This window comes from Rattus rattus, chromosome 2 (genome assembly GCF_011064425.1).
Source record: "Rattus rattus isolate New Zealand chromosome 2, Rrattus_CSIRO_v1, whole genome shotgun sequence".
In the NCBI taxonomy this organism is placed as follows: Eukaryota; Metazoa; Chordata; class Mammalia; order Rodentia; family Muridae; genus Rattus; species Rattus rattus.
Window position 1 is genome coordinate 9,063,504 of NC_046155.1, and position 17,163 is coordinate 9,080,666.

The following is a 17,163-nucleotide window of genomic DNA, read 5'->3' on the forward strand; positions in this document are numbered from 1 at the left end:
AAGGTAATGGTACTTAGCGCTATTTTTTCTTTTTTAATGTGCATTGGTTTTGTTGGCACGTATGTCTGTATGAGAGTGTCAGATCCCTTAGAATTGGAGTTTCAGACAATTGTGAGATACTGGGGAACTGAACCAAGGTCCTTTGGAAGAGCAGCCCAGTGTTCTTAACTTCTGAAGCATCTCTCCAGCTCCAACTTTTTTTTTTTTTTTTTCCATTATTTTGTGTGTGTGAGAGTGTTTTACCCAAAAGAGCAGCAAAAGTCGAAACACTTCTCGGGACCGGCCTCTCTAGCCCAGCTGTTCTCTATGATTTTAGGCCAGGCCCCTCCCCGCCCCTAGGTCGCTCTAGCCCGCGTAGGAAATCGGTGAGATGTCATGGCTCCCTTCTAGGCTGCGGGAGGATGCGGACGGCGTCTCGTTTGTAGTGTAGTTCGCCATGGAGGTGGCTCGTAAAGCACTGGCTGTAGTTGCAGTGCTAGGCGCGGGAGCTGGCGTGGGTTCTATTCTGTTTGCTTTAGTGACCCCAGGAGAACTACAGAAGCAGTTAATGCTGCAGGTAGAAACAACCGGACTCCCCGAGGTGGGTGTGCGTAGGGAGAGTCCCTGTCTTTTGTTCCGGGAAGCAAACATACTTCTTGCCCACAGGAGATGCCGGAAAGGGACTCGCGGCGCAGGGACGAAGCAGTCAGGACCAAGGAACTGGTGATGGCTACCCTGAAGGACGCCGCAGCCACGAAGGAGAACGTGGCCTGGAGGAGGAACTGGACAGTTAGAGGCGACGGCAGGTCAGCATGACACCAGAGCTTGCCCATGGTCGTGGGAATCTGTAAGGCACCTTTCTTGGTGCTCCGGACATGAAGTCGGGATTCAGGAGACATACCAGGACTCTCTCCAAGGCACAGGGAGCTGCGGTTGGGGGAATGCATTTAATGAGCACATCGAGTGACAGGGTCGGATGTGTGGAACCAAAGGAATTAATAAATGCAGTTTACCCATTAAGTGGATTTCGAAGCTGGACATCTAATGCTTAGAGAGCTGTGGACCCTTCCCCCTGCACAGTTCTTAAGTCCAATTAAGTCTTCTGACTATTCAAAATGGGTCACGTGATCTGAGTTAGCTTCTGCAACTGTCGGTAAAAGACTTTTTCCTAAAGTCTGTTTTTGTGTGTCTGTGCTTGTGTGCTCTGTCAATGAAAACTTTGGGAAGACTGTCTCTACTTATACACCCTATCTGGCTTGTAGGCCAAGTGCATTCACCCACTGAGCCATCTTACCTACCCAAACTTTTCTCTAAAAGACAGTGTCTAATATATCCCAGGCTAGTCTGGAATCTGATATGTCGTCAAGATTGACCTTTTTTTTTTTTTTTTTTTTTGGTTCTTTTTTTTTTTCGGAGCTGGGGACCGAACCCAGGGCCTTTGGCGCTTCCCCTAGGCAAGATTGAGCTAAATCCCCAACCAAGATTGAAAATACTGATTCTTCCTCCACTCCCAAATACTGTGGATAAAGGAGTGAAGCTCCAAGCCATAATCTTCAAATTAGAGTTATCCTTGAATATCAGGTTTGCAGTGAATACCAGCAGAACTTCTGTCCTTGAGGCAAAGTTGGAGAAGGATTTTTTTTTTTTCTTTTTTTTCGGAGCTGGGGACCGAACCCAGGGCCACTGAGCTAAATCCCCAACCCCGAGAAGGGTCTTTTGACTGTTTCAATGCCTCTTCTAGTTACTATTTACTTTGGGTTCAAGGCTCTTAAAACAAGCTGACTTACTATTACTGGAACTGCTTGTCAGTCCAGATCGTTCATTAGTTCAAACATAGCATAACACACATCTGTAATTCCAGTACTCAGGAAGATGAGGTAAGAAATTTTAGCCTGGGGTTGGGGATTTAGCTCAGTGGTAGAGCACTTGCCTAGCGCTGAAGGCCCTGGGTTCAGTCCCCAGCTCTTGGGGGGGATTTAGCCTGGTAGTGGTGGCACACACCTTTAATCCTCACTACTCAGATGTGGAGACATAGGTGGATCTCTGAGTTCAAGGCCAGCCCAGTCTGCAGAACAGAGTTCCAGGACAGTCAAGAATTAACATAGAGGAACCCTATCTAAAAAGAAAAAAGGGGGGGGGGGGGAGATAGCAAGTTCAAGACAAGCCTGGGCTCCTACACAATGAGACCACCTCAAAAGGAAACTATTAAAACATGATACAAAACCTCTTTGAGTTTGGATATTGCCATTCTCTTGTTATAAATCTTTAGCCCCAGGTGTTTGGGAGAAGCAAGCAGGCAGATATCTATGAGGCCAGCTTAGTCTGTATAGTACATTCCAGACCTGCCAGAGGAGTGAAACCTGCTCTCAAAAACAACAAACTAGGGTCTCGGTCTGTCCTCTAAAGTTCATAACTAGCCAGGGGGCGGTGGTGGCACACACCTTTAATCTCAGCACTCAGGAGGCAGAGGCAGGCAGATACCTGAGTTCAAGGCCAGCCTAGTGTACTAAGGTAGTTCCAGGAGAGCTAAGGCCACACAGTGAAACCCTGTCTCAGAAAAAAACAAAAAGGTCGTAGCTATCTTGAAATGGGTAAAAGCAGACAGCTGAAAAATGTAGCAGTACGTGGTGGCTTCTGCCTCAGTCCCAGCACTTGGAGTCTGGGTCAGAATTTTAACGTATTTGAAGGTATAAAGTATATCCCAGGCTGTCCTGGACTAGAGTTGAGATTCTACCACAAAATTCCCACCATTCCCACAAAGGGGAACTGTGAATGGCTGTGGGGAAAGGCACCTTAAGCTAAGCCTGAAGACCTAAATCCAATCCCTGGAGCCCATATGGTGGACGGAGAGAACAGACTTCTGTTTCATTTGACCTCCACTGGTGTAGCCGTACATAAATGAATACATGAATATAGTGGGTCCTCATTCCCTAGGTTTTGTTACAGTATCATGCTTTCTGTGTCTGAATCCACACACAGTATAGTATTTTTTGGAAATGCCACGAACCATGGAAGCAGGCCTGGGGGCACACAAAAGCCAAGCATACAAAAAAGCCACAGCAGCTGGAACTTCAGAAATCAAGCAGGTCACAAATCTTTTTTTGGTTTGTTATGAGGATTAAGCCTCAGCACCGTGGGCATGCTAATAAAGATTGCCCATGGCTGAGCTACACCTCTAGCCCATATATGTGTGTATATGGATCTTTGTACGTTTAAAACATTTTTCAGTGAAGGTTCTTTTGTGTCTTCGTGTCCCGGGCTGGCTTTAAACTAGTCATCCCAACTCAGCCTCTCAAGTGCTAGGATTACAGGCTTGTGCTACTACTCCTGGCTTTATCTATTCTACAACTTATAATTTTCAAACAGTTGCAACCGAAAATATGTTTGTGGCTAGAGATAGGAGGATTCACCTAGTTGAGTACTCAGCTAACATACATGAAATTGCAAATTTGATTCCCCATAACTTAGAAATAGTATGCTGGTAATTCCAGCACTGGGGTAGAAACAGCAGCAGACCACAAGCAAGGTCCAGGACAGCCAGGGCTATACACTGAGAGCGGTCGTCTTTACACAGTGAGTGTGATTAATGGCTGGTTTGTGGCCTCTTCTCCGCACCCAGGAATAAGGACAAGTCAGTAGAGATTTGACAAGACACTAGGGCAGAGGAAAAAGCTCCCTAAGTCTGCTAGATAAGGTCTTGAGTCAAGCAGGGCATGGAGACATACACCTTTAATCTCAGGTCTCAGGAGGAGACAGGTAGATCTGAGTTCTAGGACAGGTAGAACTACAGAGAGGTTCTTTCTCAACAAAATAAAAATACCTGGACCTCGGCTTCCCAAGTGGGTGTACAGGTTCTTATATTTGCTACCAATGACAGTTTGGACAACGCCCTGTAATTTGCTGATCTGATCTAAAATATTAAATCTAGCCTTTATATATAGCACTTTTAACTATGGGACCTGTTATCCCAGCAGGAGGCCAAGGCAGAAACAGAAGTTCAAGGCCAGCATGAGAAATACAGTTAAGACCCCACATGAGGGCTGGAGAGATGGCTCAGTGGTTAAGAGCACTGACTGCTCTTCCAGAGGTCCTGAGTTCAAATCCTAGCAACCACATGGTGGCTCACAACCATCTGTAGTGGGACCCAATGCCCTCTTCTGGTGTGTCTGAAGACAGCTGCAGTGTACTCATATACAATAAACAAATAAATCTTTAAAAAACGACCCCCACATGAAAAAGTAGACTAATATATAGCTAAGTGCTCCTCAACAAGCATCAAGCCCCAGTTTCAATCCCCAGTACTGTGGCAAAAAGTAAGGTATGCATGCAGGACTCAAAACACTTTTTCAAGCCAGGATTTCTCTGTATCCCTGGCTGTCCTGGAACTCACTCTATAGACCAGGCTAGCCTGAAACTCAAGAAATCCACCTGCCTCTGCCTCCTGAGTATTGAGATTAAAGGTGTCCACCACCATAATCCAGCTTTAAAAAATTTTTTTTCAAGATTTATGTATGTATTGAGTACACTGTCACTACAGATGGTTGTAAGCCACCATGTGGATGCTGGGAACTGAACTCAGACCTCTGGAAAAACAGTCAGTGTTCTTAACTGCTGAGCCATCTCTCCAGCCCCCTTAAAATTTTTTCTAAAGATGCATTTGTCTGTTTTGCCTACATGTATATATGTGTATCATGTGCCCAGGAAAGACAGGTGTTAGTTTTTGGAGCCATCATGTGATGTGGGTATAGAGAATTGACGTCAGGTCCTCTTCAAGAACAGTAGAGCTCTTAAGCACTTGAGCCAACCTCTCCAGCCCCTCAAAATACTTAAGGTATTTTTTTAAAACGTGAATGCTTGTATATATTCATGTGCACTATGTGCACTCCTAGTACCCAAAAGGCAAAATGGCCATCGGACTCCCTGGAACTATCAGTTGCCTAATATGAGTATTGAATGTGAGTTTGAGGGTCAGCCTGGTCTATACAGTTCCAGAATGGACAGAGCTAAATAGTCTGTCTCAAAACAAATAAAAACCTTCATATACTATCTCATGCTTATGAACAAAAGGTGCCATGTAAATATCCCCACTACCAAGCAGCTAATCAAGCCTAGAAAAATCTACTGCAAACTGAAGACAGAGGTCCTACTTCAACTGCCCTCCCTTTATCTTCTCATATTGCCCTTCTTGGTCACTCAAAGGACACAGGCATATACAGAACTCAAAGGGTCTATTTATTAGGAAGGAAATGTCAGTGCTTTATCAAAGATGAAGAGGTCAGACAGAGATGGTGGGATGGAGGACCCTCAGCTGGGACACTTCTTGGCCACAATGAGTACAGCAGAAGGCACGAGTCCTAAAGGTGGAAGAAAGAGTTTGAATTACAAGGATACTTAGGTTTTGGGCTTTCAAATTTCTGGACACATACTATATCCTTTAAACCCCTTCTATCCTAACTGACTATTCATCCCAACCCATCCAACTACCCCTCATTCCTTTAAGCCCCGACTCCTGGTCTCACATAACATACCCAGTTCTTGCAGAGGCCGTTCCATGTCAGCCTCTGAGAAAGCCCGTCTGGGGAAGCCACTGAGCAACTGCACCGGGTCCTGGTCCTGTCCAGGTTCCTCCCCACGGTGAAGCTCCACATAGAGCCTCACAGCTGCCAGCTGCTCCCGGGCCCGGAAGGTTTGGGTCAGTGAAGTCCCATCAGGCAGCCTAACCTAGAAGGCAAGAGAGATGCAGTACTATGAGCACTGAAGCTGTTGAGGACTAGGTATGGGGGGCTCATGCCTATAGCCTGAGCACTTAGGGAAGCAGTACAGGCAGATTTCTTAAAGTTCAAGATGAGCCTGGTCTGCACAGAGCTCCAGGGCTGGAAGAACAAATTCAAGGCAGGCATCAGGTACACAAGACCCTGTGTTAAAACAGAACTATGAATAAGCAGGGTGAGACCAGGTAATAGCAATGCCTATAATCACAGCACACAGAAGAAATAGGAAGAAGGTTCACCAGAAGTTAGAGGTCAGCTTGATCTTCATAGTCAGCTCCAGGCCAGTACAGCAGGACCCAGTCCCAAGACTAAAAAAGGGTGGAGTGGCACATGCCTGTAATCCTAGCACTCAGGAAGAGACAGCGGTAGCTCCAAGTTCAAGATCAGCCTAGTCTACATAGTGAAACCCTGTCTGAAGTGCCAAGAAAGGAAAGGAGGTACTACAGCTGGCCCTGCTTTCCTCGGAGCATCTGAACCAGCACAAATACTATTTAAAGGACCCGATGAACAATCACTCGTACTCCGCTTCAGTAGGTGATGGTAAAGGACTCCCTGCCACCTTCCAAGATGGAATTACTTTTACAAACCATTGTAAGTACCATGTTATGAAAACAGCCGTGTAATGAATCTAAAACTGCTTAGTAAGAATGAAGTAAGGATTTAAATAAGACAGGCAGGTGAAATTTGATCTCTCCAAAGAGTAGAGCAGATAGGATTTCAAAAGTCACGTACAAAGAAGGGAGAGATTTGGCAAAGGGGACTTAAGTGTCAACAGCTCTGGGCTGGACACTTTATAAGCCAACACAGAGTTCCAGAAGCAAGATGGTCACTTGAAAACAGTACCTGTATGCGACACTGGTCATATTCCCTCTTAGTAGGGGGCTCCTGGCTGGGAGAAGAAGGAACAGGACCTGGATCTGTTGCTGGTGGGGATGACCGAGAACCCACGGTACCACCATACTGAAAGACAAAATGAAATACTAGCTCAGGGGTAGTACACTAGTCTAGCATGTATAAAGGTTCAACCTCTAGCACACGGGTAAAAAACAAACAAACAAACACCAAACCTACATGAGGTTTGGCGACTCACAGCTTTTAGTTAAGAGTACTTGGAAGGCTGAGGCAGGAAAGCGCCATGAGTCTGAGACTGGTCTGGGCTACAGAGTAAAACTATGCCTCAAAAAAATCATGCTAAGCACATGGTTTTTTTCCTTGAGAATGGGAAGGAAACTGACCCACCTATTCCATTATACCCACAGACTTCCTCATCACCCACCTTCTGGGCTCTCTCTGCTTTGTCCCTTTCAATTTTTTCTCGAACCCTTTGTCTAGAAGAGAGACAGGAGGAAGATAGGTCAGACATGGACAAGGCAAGTCTTCATTTCTTCCTCTGTTAGTGACCTATGAGTCTTCAGACCTGGCAGCTAACTCTTCAGCCTTCTCCCTCCTGCGCTCCTCAGCCGCCCGGCGCATCTCATCTTCCTGTAGTTTCTGTCGTGCAGCTGACAGCTCTTGCCCTTGTCTCCTCCGCTGCTTCTCTCGTTCTAAAGCTTCTCGCTCCTCTCTTTCTTCACGTTCCCGCTGCTTCTGCGCCACAAGTTCCAACATTCTGTTTTGCAGAGAAGAAAAAGCTGAAGCTGGATATGGAGTGGGAAGGTGAGTTTAAACAGAGAATTAACAGATTAAAGAATTGTGTTCCAAGACAGATAAAAAAAAAACAAAGCCCGGTTGGGGATTTAGCTCAATGGTAGAGCGCTTGCCGAGCAAGCGAAAGGCCCTGGGTTCAGTTCCCAGCTCCGAAAAAAAAAAAAAAAAAAAGAAAGAAAACAAAACCAAGACAGTAACATAAAAAGGGCAAGCTAGGTGGTGGCAGTGCACCCCTCAGTGCTCAGAAGGCAGAGGCAGGTGGATTTCTTGAGTTTGAGGCCAGCCAGGTCTATAGAGCCAGTTTCAGGACAGCCTGGGATAGAGACAGACTCTGGCTTGAAAAAAACAAAACCAAAACCAAAAGAAAAAAAAAAAAGGTAGCTCAGTGTTAGAGCACATACATCATGCATGGGGCCTTTTTTTGTTTTTTGTTTTTTTTTTAAAAAGGGCAGACAAGAGTCAGGCATAATGGTGAATACCTACAGTCCCTGCACTTGCAAAGTAGAGGCCATAGAATTGGGATTTCAGGGGAGTCTGCAGCCACGCAGGAGTTTAGAGACAGTCTTGCGCTGTATGAGATGTTTCCTGGTGACTCCCCCAACACCCACTAACTGGAAAGGCCAGGTTCTGTCCTCAGACTTGTGTTTGTATTTGAGAAGAAAGGAAGATGACCCATGACCCTTGGGAAAGTGTGTTAATGGGCTAGCTATGGTGATCACAACACTCAGAAGAATGTGGCGTTGCGTTTAGCCTAGGTTCCAGGCCAGCCTGAGGTACACAGCTAGACCCTGTCTCAAAAAATAATACAGGGCACAGTGGTGAAGACCTGTAATCCCAGCACTCTGGAGGCTGAGGCAGCAGGATCCAGAGTTCAGCCTGGACAAGAGTGAGGCAGGCTCCAAACAAAACACACACACACACACACACACACACACACACACACACACACACACACACACTCTGAACTTGCACAGTTACCTCTTAGTCTGTTCTTGCCTCTCCTCTTCAGTCAAAACGGGTTTGCTTTCTCCAGCAGCAGACCCAGATCCTACAAACAAGCAACTAGTATTATTATTTATAGTGAAAGCATTCTGGTTTCCTCAGGCCCTCACTAGATAGCTAGAATCACAAGATGTCTCCCAGTCAGGACCTTCAGGACCAACTTGCTCTGAGGGCGTGGGTTCTCGTCCCAGGATATGGCTGAGGGGAGTCTCTAGAGGCTCGTCCACATCGGGGTCGTCTTCATGCTCCATAAGCCTGGGCAGAGAAAGTTGGCAGGGGGTTAGCCTTGAGGCCGCCTTTCCCAGCGGCCCCCAAACTTCCTCCACCCGTGCCAGTCGCTCACCAGTCCATCGCAGCCTCGATGCCCTGGTTCCCTGTGAGGGCCAGAGCCTTCTCCCTGAGGGCAGAAACACCGTGAATAGCGCCCACCAGCCATGGTGACAGTGAGGCCGGGCAGGCCCGCGGCCTCCCACCACAGGCTAGAGGGAGGTTCCCTTACGCGCGTCCCCTGGGAAAGCCCATCTCGATGAGGCTCTCCAGAGCCGTCAGCTCCGCCATGGCGCCCGCCTCCGCTACCGCGGGGACCTGCGGTGAGAAGAAGGAAGGTGGCAAGGGTCAGCCCGGGGCGACTCCGCCCGCGACGCCGCCCTCCCGGCGCTCGCTAACTCACCGGGCGGGGGACCCGGGGACGGGGGGTGTAGACACTGAGTGAGGAGAGCGGACGGGAAGCGGAAGTGCCCTGTCTGTTTGTGTCACGTGGAGACAGAGTGGACGGGTGCCGACGAGAGCCAGAAAGATCCTTCCTGGTGGGCGGGGACATCTGCGGACCGAAACTGACAGGAAGAAGACCCACCCACCTTGAATAAGGTCCAGACCGGCTTGAGCCGGCATGTAGGGCTTTCGAAATTAAAAAGAGGGCCTGTGCCATGGATCAGCGGGTAAAAGCGCTTGCCGCCCAACCGAAGTATGTGAGTTCGATTCCTAAGACCCACGAGTTTGATACCAGAGAAAAAAGGATTCCTGTTAGTTGTCCTCTGACCTAAACACATGAGTCGGAGCATTCATGATAAGCAATACAATTTTATTCTCTTCTTTCTTTTTCGTTTTTCTTTTCATTTTTATTTATTTATTTATCTATTTATTTTATTTATTTTTTTGGTGTTTTTTTTTTTGTTGTTGTTGTTTTTTTTTTTTTTCTTTTTTTTGGAGTTGGGGACCGAACCCAGGGCCTTGTGCTTGCTAGGCAAGCGCTCTACCACTGAGCTAAATCCCCAACCCCTTTTTTGGTGTTTTGAGACAGAGTTTCTCTGCATAGTACTTGATGTCCTGGAATTCTCTGTAGACCAGGCTGGCCTGTAATACAAAGAGATCCACCTGCCTCTTCCTCTCAAATGCAGTACTGGGATCAAAGTGTGTCACCACTGCCTCCCTGTGTTTTTTAATTTTCCGTTTTCTTTTTTACTTCTATTTCTGTCTTTTTGAGACAGGGTCTCACAATATAGCTCTGGCTGTCCTGGAACTCAATACCAAGACCAGGCAGACCTCAAACCCACAGAGATCTGCCTGCATGTGCCACCCCACCTAGTGGTGATTATGTAATTTTTTTTTTTTCCTTTTCTTTTTTTCGGAGCTGGACACCGAACTCAGGGCCTTGCGCTTGCTAGGCAAGCGCTCTACCACTGAGCTAAATCCCCAACCCGATTATGTAATTTTAAAAGAAGAAATTGGGGGCTGGAGAGACGGCTCAGCGGCTAAGAGGCTAAGAGCACTGACTGCTCTTCCAGAGGTCCTGAGTTCAATTCCCAGCAACCACATGGTTGCTCACAACCATCTGTAATGAGATCTGATGCCCTCTTCTGGTGTGTCTGAGGACAGCTACAGTGTACTCACATAAATAAATAAACCTTTAAAGAAGAAAGAAGAAGAAGAAGAAGAAGAAGAAGAAGAAGAAAGGAGGAGGAGGAGGAAGGAGGAGGAGGAGGAGGAGGAGGAGGAGGAGGAGGAGGAGGAGAAGAGGGGAGGAGGAGGAAGAGGAGGAGGAGGAGGAGGAGGAGGAGGAGGAGGAGGAAGAAATTGGAAGAATAACCACTATGCATGTTGTTAGTAAATTACTTGTCAGGGGCTAGGGAGCAGATCTAGTGGTGTTTTGGCCTAGCATGCTTGAGTCTATGTTGTTCATCATCGTCGTCATCGTCACTATCTTTGCTGTTTTGAGACACGATCTCATGAAGCCTTGGCTGTTCTAGAACTTTCCATGTGGACCAAGCTTTGAGACCGATCTCAAACTCACACACCAACCTGCATCTGCCTCTCTTGTTCAGAGTGCTGGGATCAAAGGCATGGAACAGCTACTTTAAATTAAATCTTGATTTCAGGATAGCCTGGTCTCTACAAGACTTCAAAAACCAAAATCTTAGGTTCAGTTGGTAGGAGAGCTTGCCTCCTGACATCTTAGTTGGATTTCTACAACTCGAGTGGAAGGGGAGAACCTACTTCTCCAAGTAGTAATTTTTTTTTCAGAGCTGAGGACCGAACCCAGGGCCTTGCACTTGCTAGGGAAGCGCTCAACCACTGAGCTAAATCCCCAACCCTGTCCAAGTAGTATTTTTTTTTGATAAATCATATGACATGTATTTTATTTTTAAAAGACCAACAAGTTTTTTTTTTGGAACTATAATATTGTTTTTTTTTCCTCCATCTTTATTAACTTGGGTATTTCTTATTTACCAAGTAGTATTTTTATCTCCTGACCTTTACCAACAAGAATGACATGCAAGGCCCCACTTCCATAATACATCGATAAATATGATCAAAACTAATTAAAATTATGATTATAATTAATTAATAATTGATTATAATTAATTAAAATAAGGCTGGATGTGGTGGTGCACGCCTTTGATCCCAGCACTTTGGAGACAAAGGCAGTTAAGTCTCCTGTGAGAACTTTGTAAGTTCAAAGCCAGCACGGTCTACGGAGGGAGTTCCAGGACAGTAAGATTCACATAATAAGAACCTGTCTCCCATGCATCCCCTCTCCCAAAACAATTTTTGATATCTGGGCATGTAGCTCAGTGGTAAATTAGCCTAGCAGTGTTTATTAGGAGCCATAGATGATTCATACTCTTGGATCTAGCCACCCTCCATCCTATTGCCAAAGGGGTAATCTATCCTTGATTACCCCTTGATCTACCCCTTTCCTCAAGAGCAGGATCTATAAAGCCATGGTAGTTGATTCTTGGACAGACAGTATGACGTGTTAGTGTTGCTGTGCATTTCTTCTCCAGCCACTCAGGATAACCTGTACATGGTATAAACCGGGCCCTGAGCCTTTGGGCTTGCCATACCAGCTCTCTGCCTGAAATGTCCTGCCTTTTCCCTCGCCTTTGGTAGCTCTAAGGGTTTCTCATTTCTTTAGACTACCAAGCTTTGCTTGCTTACAAGTCTCTTTTTTCTCCATTATTTTTTTTTTTTTTGGTTCTTTTTTTTTCGGAGCTGGGGACCGAACCCAGGGCCTTGCGCTTCCTAGGCAAGCGCTCTACCACTGAGCTAAATCCCCAACCCTACAAGTCTCTTTTTTCAAGATAGGGTTTTGCTGTGTAGCCCTGGCTGGCCATGAATTCAGAGATCCACCCGTCTCTGCCTTCTGAGCGTTGGGATTAAAGGGGTGAGCCACCATCACCTGGTGCTTTTTCTTTTTTTTCTTTTTTTTTTTTTCTTTCTTTTTTTTTTTTTTGTAATTTAGGAATACATCAACCAATTGTTCTTTTTATTACACAGCATGAACAAACACAAAATCAAGACAAGCATTTTCTAGATCTTGCTGTCAAGCCTGTGGCATCAAAACTTGGGCAACAAGCGAGGCAGGACCAGGAGCTGAGAGACCGGCTAGGCTCATGGAGACCCTGCCTGGAGCAGAAATAAACAGGGTTAGCAACACACATTGAACTCTGGACATCAGGAGTGTGCGTACCCACACGTGTTCCTGTAAAAACAACCCCCCATCTCCAATGGCTCATTCTAATCTGTTCTGTGTGTTTATTAAAGATAACAAAATTGCCTTTATTACACATTTCTGCAAACTAGAAAATCCAAAGACCTATTCCAATTACCTTCTAAAGCAAACTACCCCAAATTCTAGTTACAATGTTTCTCAGCCCCCAGCTTGAGGCTTCTAAAGTTCACAGAATGCTTTAACTCGTTCTCCATACTTTGGGTAAATTTAAGTCCTTCACATGAATTCAAACGTCACACTTCCTACATAGTTGAAAGGTTAACAAGACGTGTTCCCCAGCACCAGGAAAAGTTTAATCTTTAAAAAACAAAAACCAGCTTTCAGGTCTGCTGCGTGGCATCATGAGCAGCAAGGATAGTGTACATAAACCGACTGTCCTAATTCTTCCGGATTTTAGCATTCTCAGACGGATCCCATCTCTGACGATGGCAGAAAGCGCAGAGACGTCTGAGTGGCTCACTCTTCCCTTCCTACTCATTTCCTTCAAGCCTTTGTTGTCTCTGCTCAATCCCAGCAAATCTTCTCATCCTTGCCCCGGCATCTCTCAGCACCACCAACAATGTGCGGACCCTTCTCTTGGGCAAGGCTTTGAACTTCCTCAAGATTCCTTCACATCTGTTCCACAGGCCTGCCCTGAATCCGGAGACTGAGGCTGTGATGACGTGCTGCCCGTTCGGCACTGGGGCCCGGGGTTAGCGTTTTCATGACCTTTACTAGTGTTTCTGGTTGTAGGACTTCTGAATCAGCGGACGCGTCCTCGTCATCTTTCATCTGAGGAGCTTCTGGGACTACAACTGGGTCGACTTTCTCTGGTGGCCCCTCCATGGCCGTGGGCAGAGGGCTCAAAAACTAGCTCCGAACCAAATTGCTTAGTGTTTGAAAAGACCTAAACCCAAGCCCCAACTAGCAGAGATGAAGTCAGCCATGCTTTTTTTTCTAATGGCCGTGTATTATGTATTCCTGTGTAGCCCAGTTGGCTGTCCTGCCCAGGCTAAGCTCAAAGGCATGGCCATTCTGCTTCAGCCTCCCCATTATTAGGATTACAGGATTATGTGATTTATCATGCTTGACTTGATGTTCTTCTTTTTTCTTCTTTTCTTTTGTTTTTTGGTTTTGAGACATGGTCTCATGATATAGCCCTAATTGGTCTAGAACTCATTACATAGATCGGGCTGGTCTGGAACCCGTATATGTGCCTGACTGCCTCCCAGTCCTTACGATTTAAAAGCATAGGCTTCATTTCACTTTTAAGTTATACTTATCTATTGACAGGTGCTCTAGCTTTCTTTAGATTTATTTATCACGACTGTTTTGCATGCATGTATGTGCGGCTACACCAGTGGAGGTCAGATGAAACAGAAGTCAGTTCTCTCCATCTACCACACGGGTTCCAGGGATTGGATTTAGGTCTTCAGGCTTAGCTTAAGGAATGCTTCCCCACAGCCATTCACAGCTGCCCTTGGTGGGAATGGCAGGGATTTTGTGTAGGATCTCCAGATGTCCAGGATTCCCATGTAGACTCTCCAGGAGTCCTCTAGGTCTAAAGTGCCAGATCAGAATTGTCGCGACATTCAGCTTTGTGGACTGAGTGATTCTCATTGATGAATTACCTGGACCATCAAGGAAGCCAATCTAACACACACGTGTGTATGTGTGTATATATTTCATATATAAAATGAATACACACGGGGCTGGAGAGGTGGCTCAGTGGTTAAGAGCACTAGCTGCTTTTCCAGAGGTCCTGAGTTCAAATCCCAGCACCCACATGATGGCTCACAGCCATCTTTAAGGCGATCTGATGCCCTCTTCTGGTGTGTCTGAAGATAGCAACAGTATCCTCATATACATAAAATAGATAAGTCTTTAAAAAAAATGAATACACACACACACACACACACACACACACACACACTCATTTCAGTTCCTCTAAAGAGTCCTGTTTAGGGGCTGGAGAGATGGCTCAGCGGTTAAGAGCATCCGACTGCTCTTCCAGAGGTCATGAGTTCAATTCCCAGCAACCACATGGTGGCTCACAACCATCTGTAAAGAGATCCGATGCCCTCTTCTGGTGTGTCTGAAGACAGCTACAGTGTACTTATATATAATAAATGAATAAATCTAAAAAAAAGAGGGTTGGGGATTTAGCTCAGTGGTAGGCCTTGCCTAGGAAGTGCAAGGCCCTGGGTTCGGTCCCCAGCTCCAAAAAAAAGAACCAAAAAAAAAAAAAAAAAAGAGTCCTGTTTAGTATAGGGCCTAATCTGCCCATCTTTTATTTTTTAAGTGTAAAGTGGTCTTTTTTTTTTTTTTTAAGATTTATTTATTTATTTATTTAATGTATACGAGTACACTGTAGCTGTCTTCAGACACACCAGAAGAGGGCATCAGATCTCATTACAGATGGTTGTGAGCCCATAAAGTGGTCTTTATTTTAATTAGATGTATTCACTTTACTTTATGTGAGTGTTTTACCCGCACGTATGTACCTGCACTATGTGCAGGGTCGGTGCTCTCAGAGGTCAGAAGAAGGCATCAGATCCCATGGAACGAAGTTACAGGTAGCTACGAACCACTGTGTGGTGCTGGCAGTTGCGTGCAGGTCCTCTGCAGAGCAGCATATACTTTTTTTTTTTTTAAAGATTTATTCATTTATTATATATAAGTACACTGTAGCTGTCTTCAGACACACCAGAAGAGGGCATCAGATCTCCTTACAGATGGTTGTGAGCCACCATGTGGTTGCTGGGAATTGAACTCAGGACCTCTGGAAGAGCAGTCGGTGCTCTTAACCGCTGAGCCATCTCTCCAGCCCCCAGCATATACTTTTAACTGCCAAGCCATCTCTCCACACCTATTCTGCCTATCTTCAAAGCTGATGCTCTTTACTGCCAGAAGAAAGGCAACAGGACACAATTGCGGGCTTTTGCAGACCTGCTTACAATATAATAAGACATGGAGACTTCTGTACAGTTTAAACCTGACTCCCCCTTACTCTATATGTTTTTTCTCAATAATTCTATGTTCATTTCCTGTCAACTGGTTGCTCGCTCCATCTCTTGACCTAAGGGTTGACTTTATTTAATCCTGCTTACAATATACAAGCAGAAAGCTCTCGGATTAAAGGCATGTGCTAAAACTGAGTCATCCCACAACTAAAAACATTTCCCAGCAAATAACACAGTGCCAGGGTTTACAGTGTGATCAACCAGCTGATTGGGGCTGGGGATTTAGCTCAGTGGTAGGCGCTTGCCTAGCAAGCGCAAGGCCCTGGGTTCTGTCCCCAGCTCAAAAAATAGAAAAGAAAAAAAAAAAAAAAAAAAAAAAAAAAAAAAAAACAGCTGACAAGATGGCCCAGCGGGGAAAGCACTCACTGCCAAGGCTAACAACCTGCGTTCAATCCCTGGCATTCACATGGCAGAAGGAGAGAACCAAGTCTCTCAATTTGTCCCCTGACCTCCACTCTCTCACACAAATTAAAAATAAGGGGCCGGGGAGATGGCTCAGCAGGTAAGAGCATCAGCTGTTCTTCTAGAGGGCCAGGGCGCATTCCCAGCACCCACATGGCAGCTCACAACTGTCTAACTCCAGTTCCAGAAGGTCTCTCTCTCTCACACACACACACACACACACACACACACACACACACACACACATATATATACATATATATATATATGTATATATATCCCCATCCCCGGTGGTGGTGGTGATGTACACCTTCAATTCCAGCACCACAGAGGCAGATGGATCTCGTTTCTTCCCTTTTTGGACACTTGGTTTCTTCCTGTGGGTAGATCTGATGCCCTGTTCTGGCTTTCATAGATTCCTGTGCACACACAGCATGTGTGAAACTCACAAGCATACACACAGATGCATGAAAATAAAACAAATATATATTTATTTTCCTTTATATATATATATATTTAAAGTAATATAAAATTTAAACATTTTGAAAACCCCTAAGTGAGGAGGGCACTGAATGTTTGGGAATGGGAGGATGAGTGAGTGAGGCTTGAGAACACCACACTGGAAACTGCCACAGCCGGCGGCGGCAGCACGGCCAGTGAGCTAAGCAGGCACCAGTCTGGTAGAAAAGTGTAACACCAGCCATCTTGGAGCAGAGAGATGGTGGATTTACTTACTTATTTAAAAACAACAAGAAAAGCTGTTTCTGTGCAGGGAGGCTACATCTACTTTTCCTTTGGCGCTGCTGAGTGAGACGGCTGGTTTTGAGGAGAGACCTGGGTTCAGCCGTGGGGTTGTGCTGCGAAAGGCAGCCTGGGCCCTGTTACTGAGAAGGAAGCTGCCTGGGTCTTGAGCCCACCTTCACTGTACTGTTTTATGTGGTACTGTATGTGTGCGCTGAGTCCTTGTCTGTCCCAGCCCTCCACCCACCCTGCCTGCTCCGCTGGGGAGTTTCGGGTTAGGTAGACTTCCCTGCAGGTCCTGTTCTAACAGGTACAAATACAGGCGCACATACATGTAACTGTTCTACAGGTGTGCAGGGCATCACACAGTCTGAGAATGTGTGTGAGTGAGGCAGTACCCACATCCTCAAATTCAAGTCATTGCAGTTCCCTTTTCCCTGACAATAAAGAGGTTTGGTGTTTTGAGGTTGCCTTTTTTAAACCAAAAAAAAAAAAAAAAAATGAAATTCATGCTACTGACAAAGCACAGGAGACACGTCAAAAAAAAAAAAAAAAGAAAGAAAGAAAGAAAGAAAGTTTGGTTTCATTTTTACTTATTCTAAGGAAG

The 17,163-nt window shown here is 45.7% G+C and overlaps 2 protein-coding genes across 2 annotated transcripts; one reads left to right on the plus strand and one right to left on the minus strand.

Annotated features, from left to right (window-relative positions):
* The first annotated feature begins 353 nt into the window (after positions 1-353).
* On the plus strand, positions 354-1,152 carry LOC116893628 (ubiquinol-cytochrome-c reductase complex assembly factor 3). The gene is made up of 2 exons (XM_032895342.1): positions 354-556; positions 646-1,152. Exons 1-2 carry the CDS (start codon positions 437-439, stop codon positions 793-795), a joined length of 270 nt encoding a protein of 89 aa, XP_032751233.1. The 5' UTR covers positions 354-436; the 3' UTR covers positions 796-1,152.
* Positions 1,153-5,188: 4,036 nt separating this feature from the next.
* Ubxn1 (UBX domain protein 1) lies at positions 5,189-9,175 on the minus strand. The gene is made up of 10 exons (XM_032891553.1): positions 9,070-9,175; positions 8,899-8,984; positions 8,743-8,796; positions 8,548-8,654; positions 8,376-8,445; positions 7,168-7,359; positions 7,027-7,078; positions 6,594-6,710; positions 5,508-5,700; positions 5,189-5,333 (listed from the first exon to the last, which is right to left on the minus strand). The coding sequence occupies exons 2-10, from the start codon at positions 8,955-8,957 to the stop codon at positions 5,284-5,286; spliced, it is 894 nt and encodes a 297-aa protein (XP_032747444.1). The 5' UTR covers positions 8,958-8,984; positions 9,070-9,175; the 3' UTR covers positions 5,189-5,283.
* Between the last annotated feature and the right edge of the window lie 7,988 nt (positions 9,176-17,163).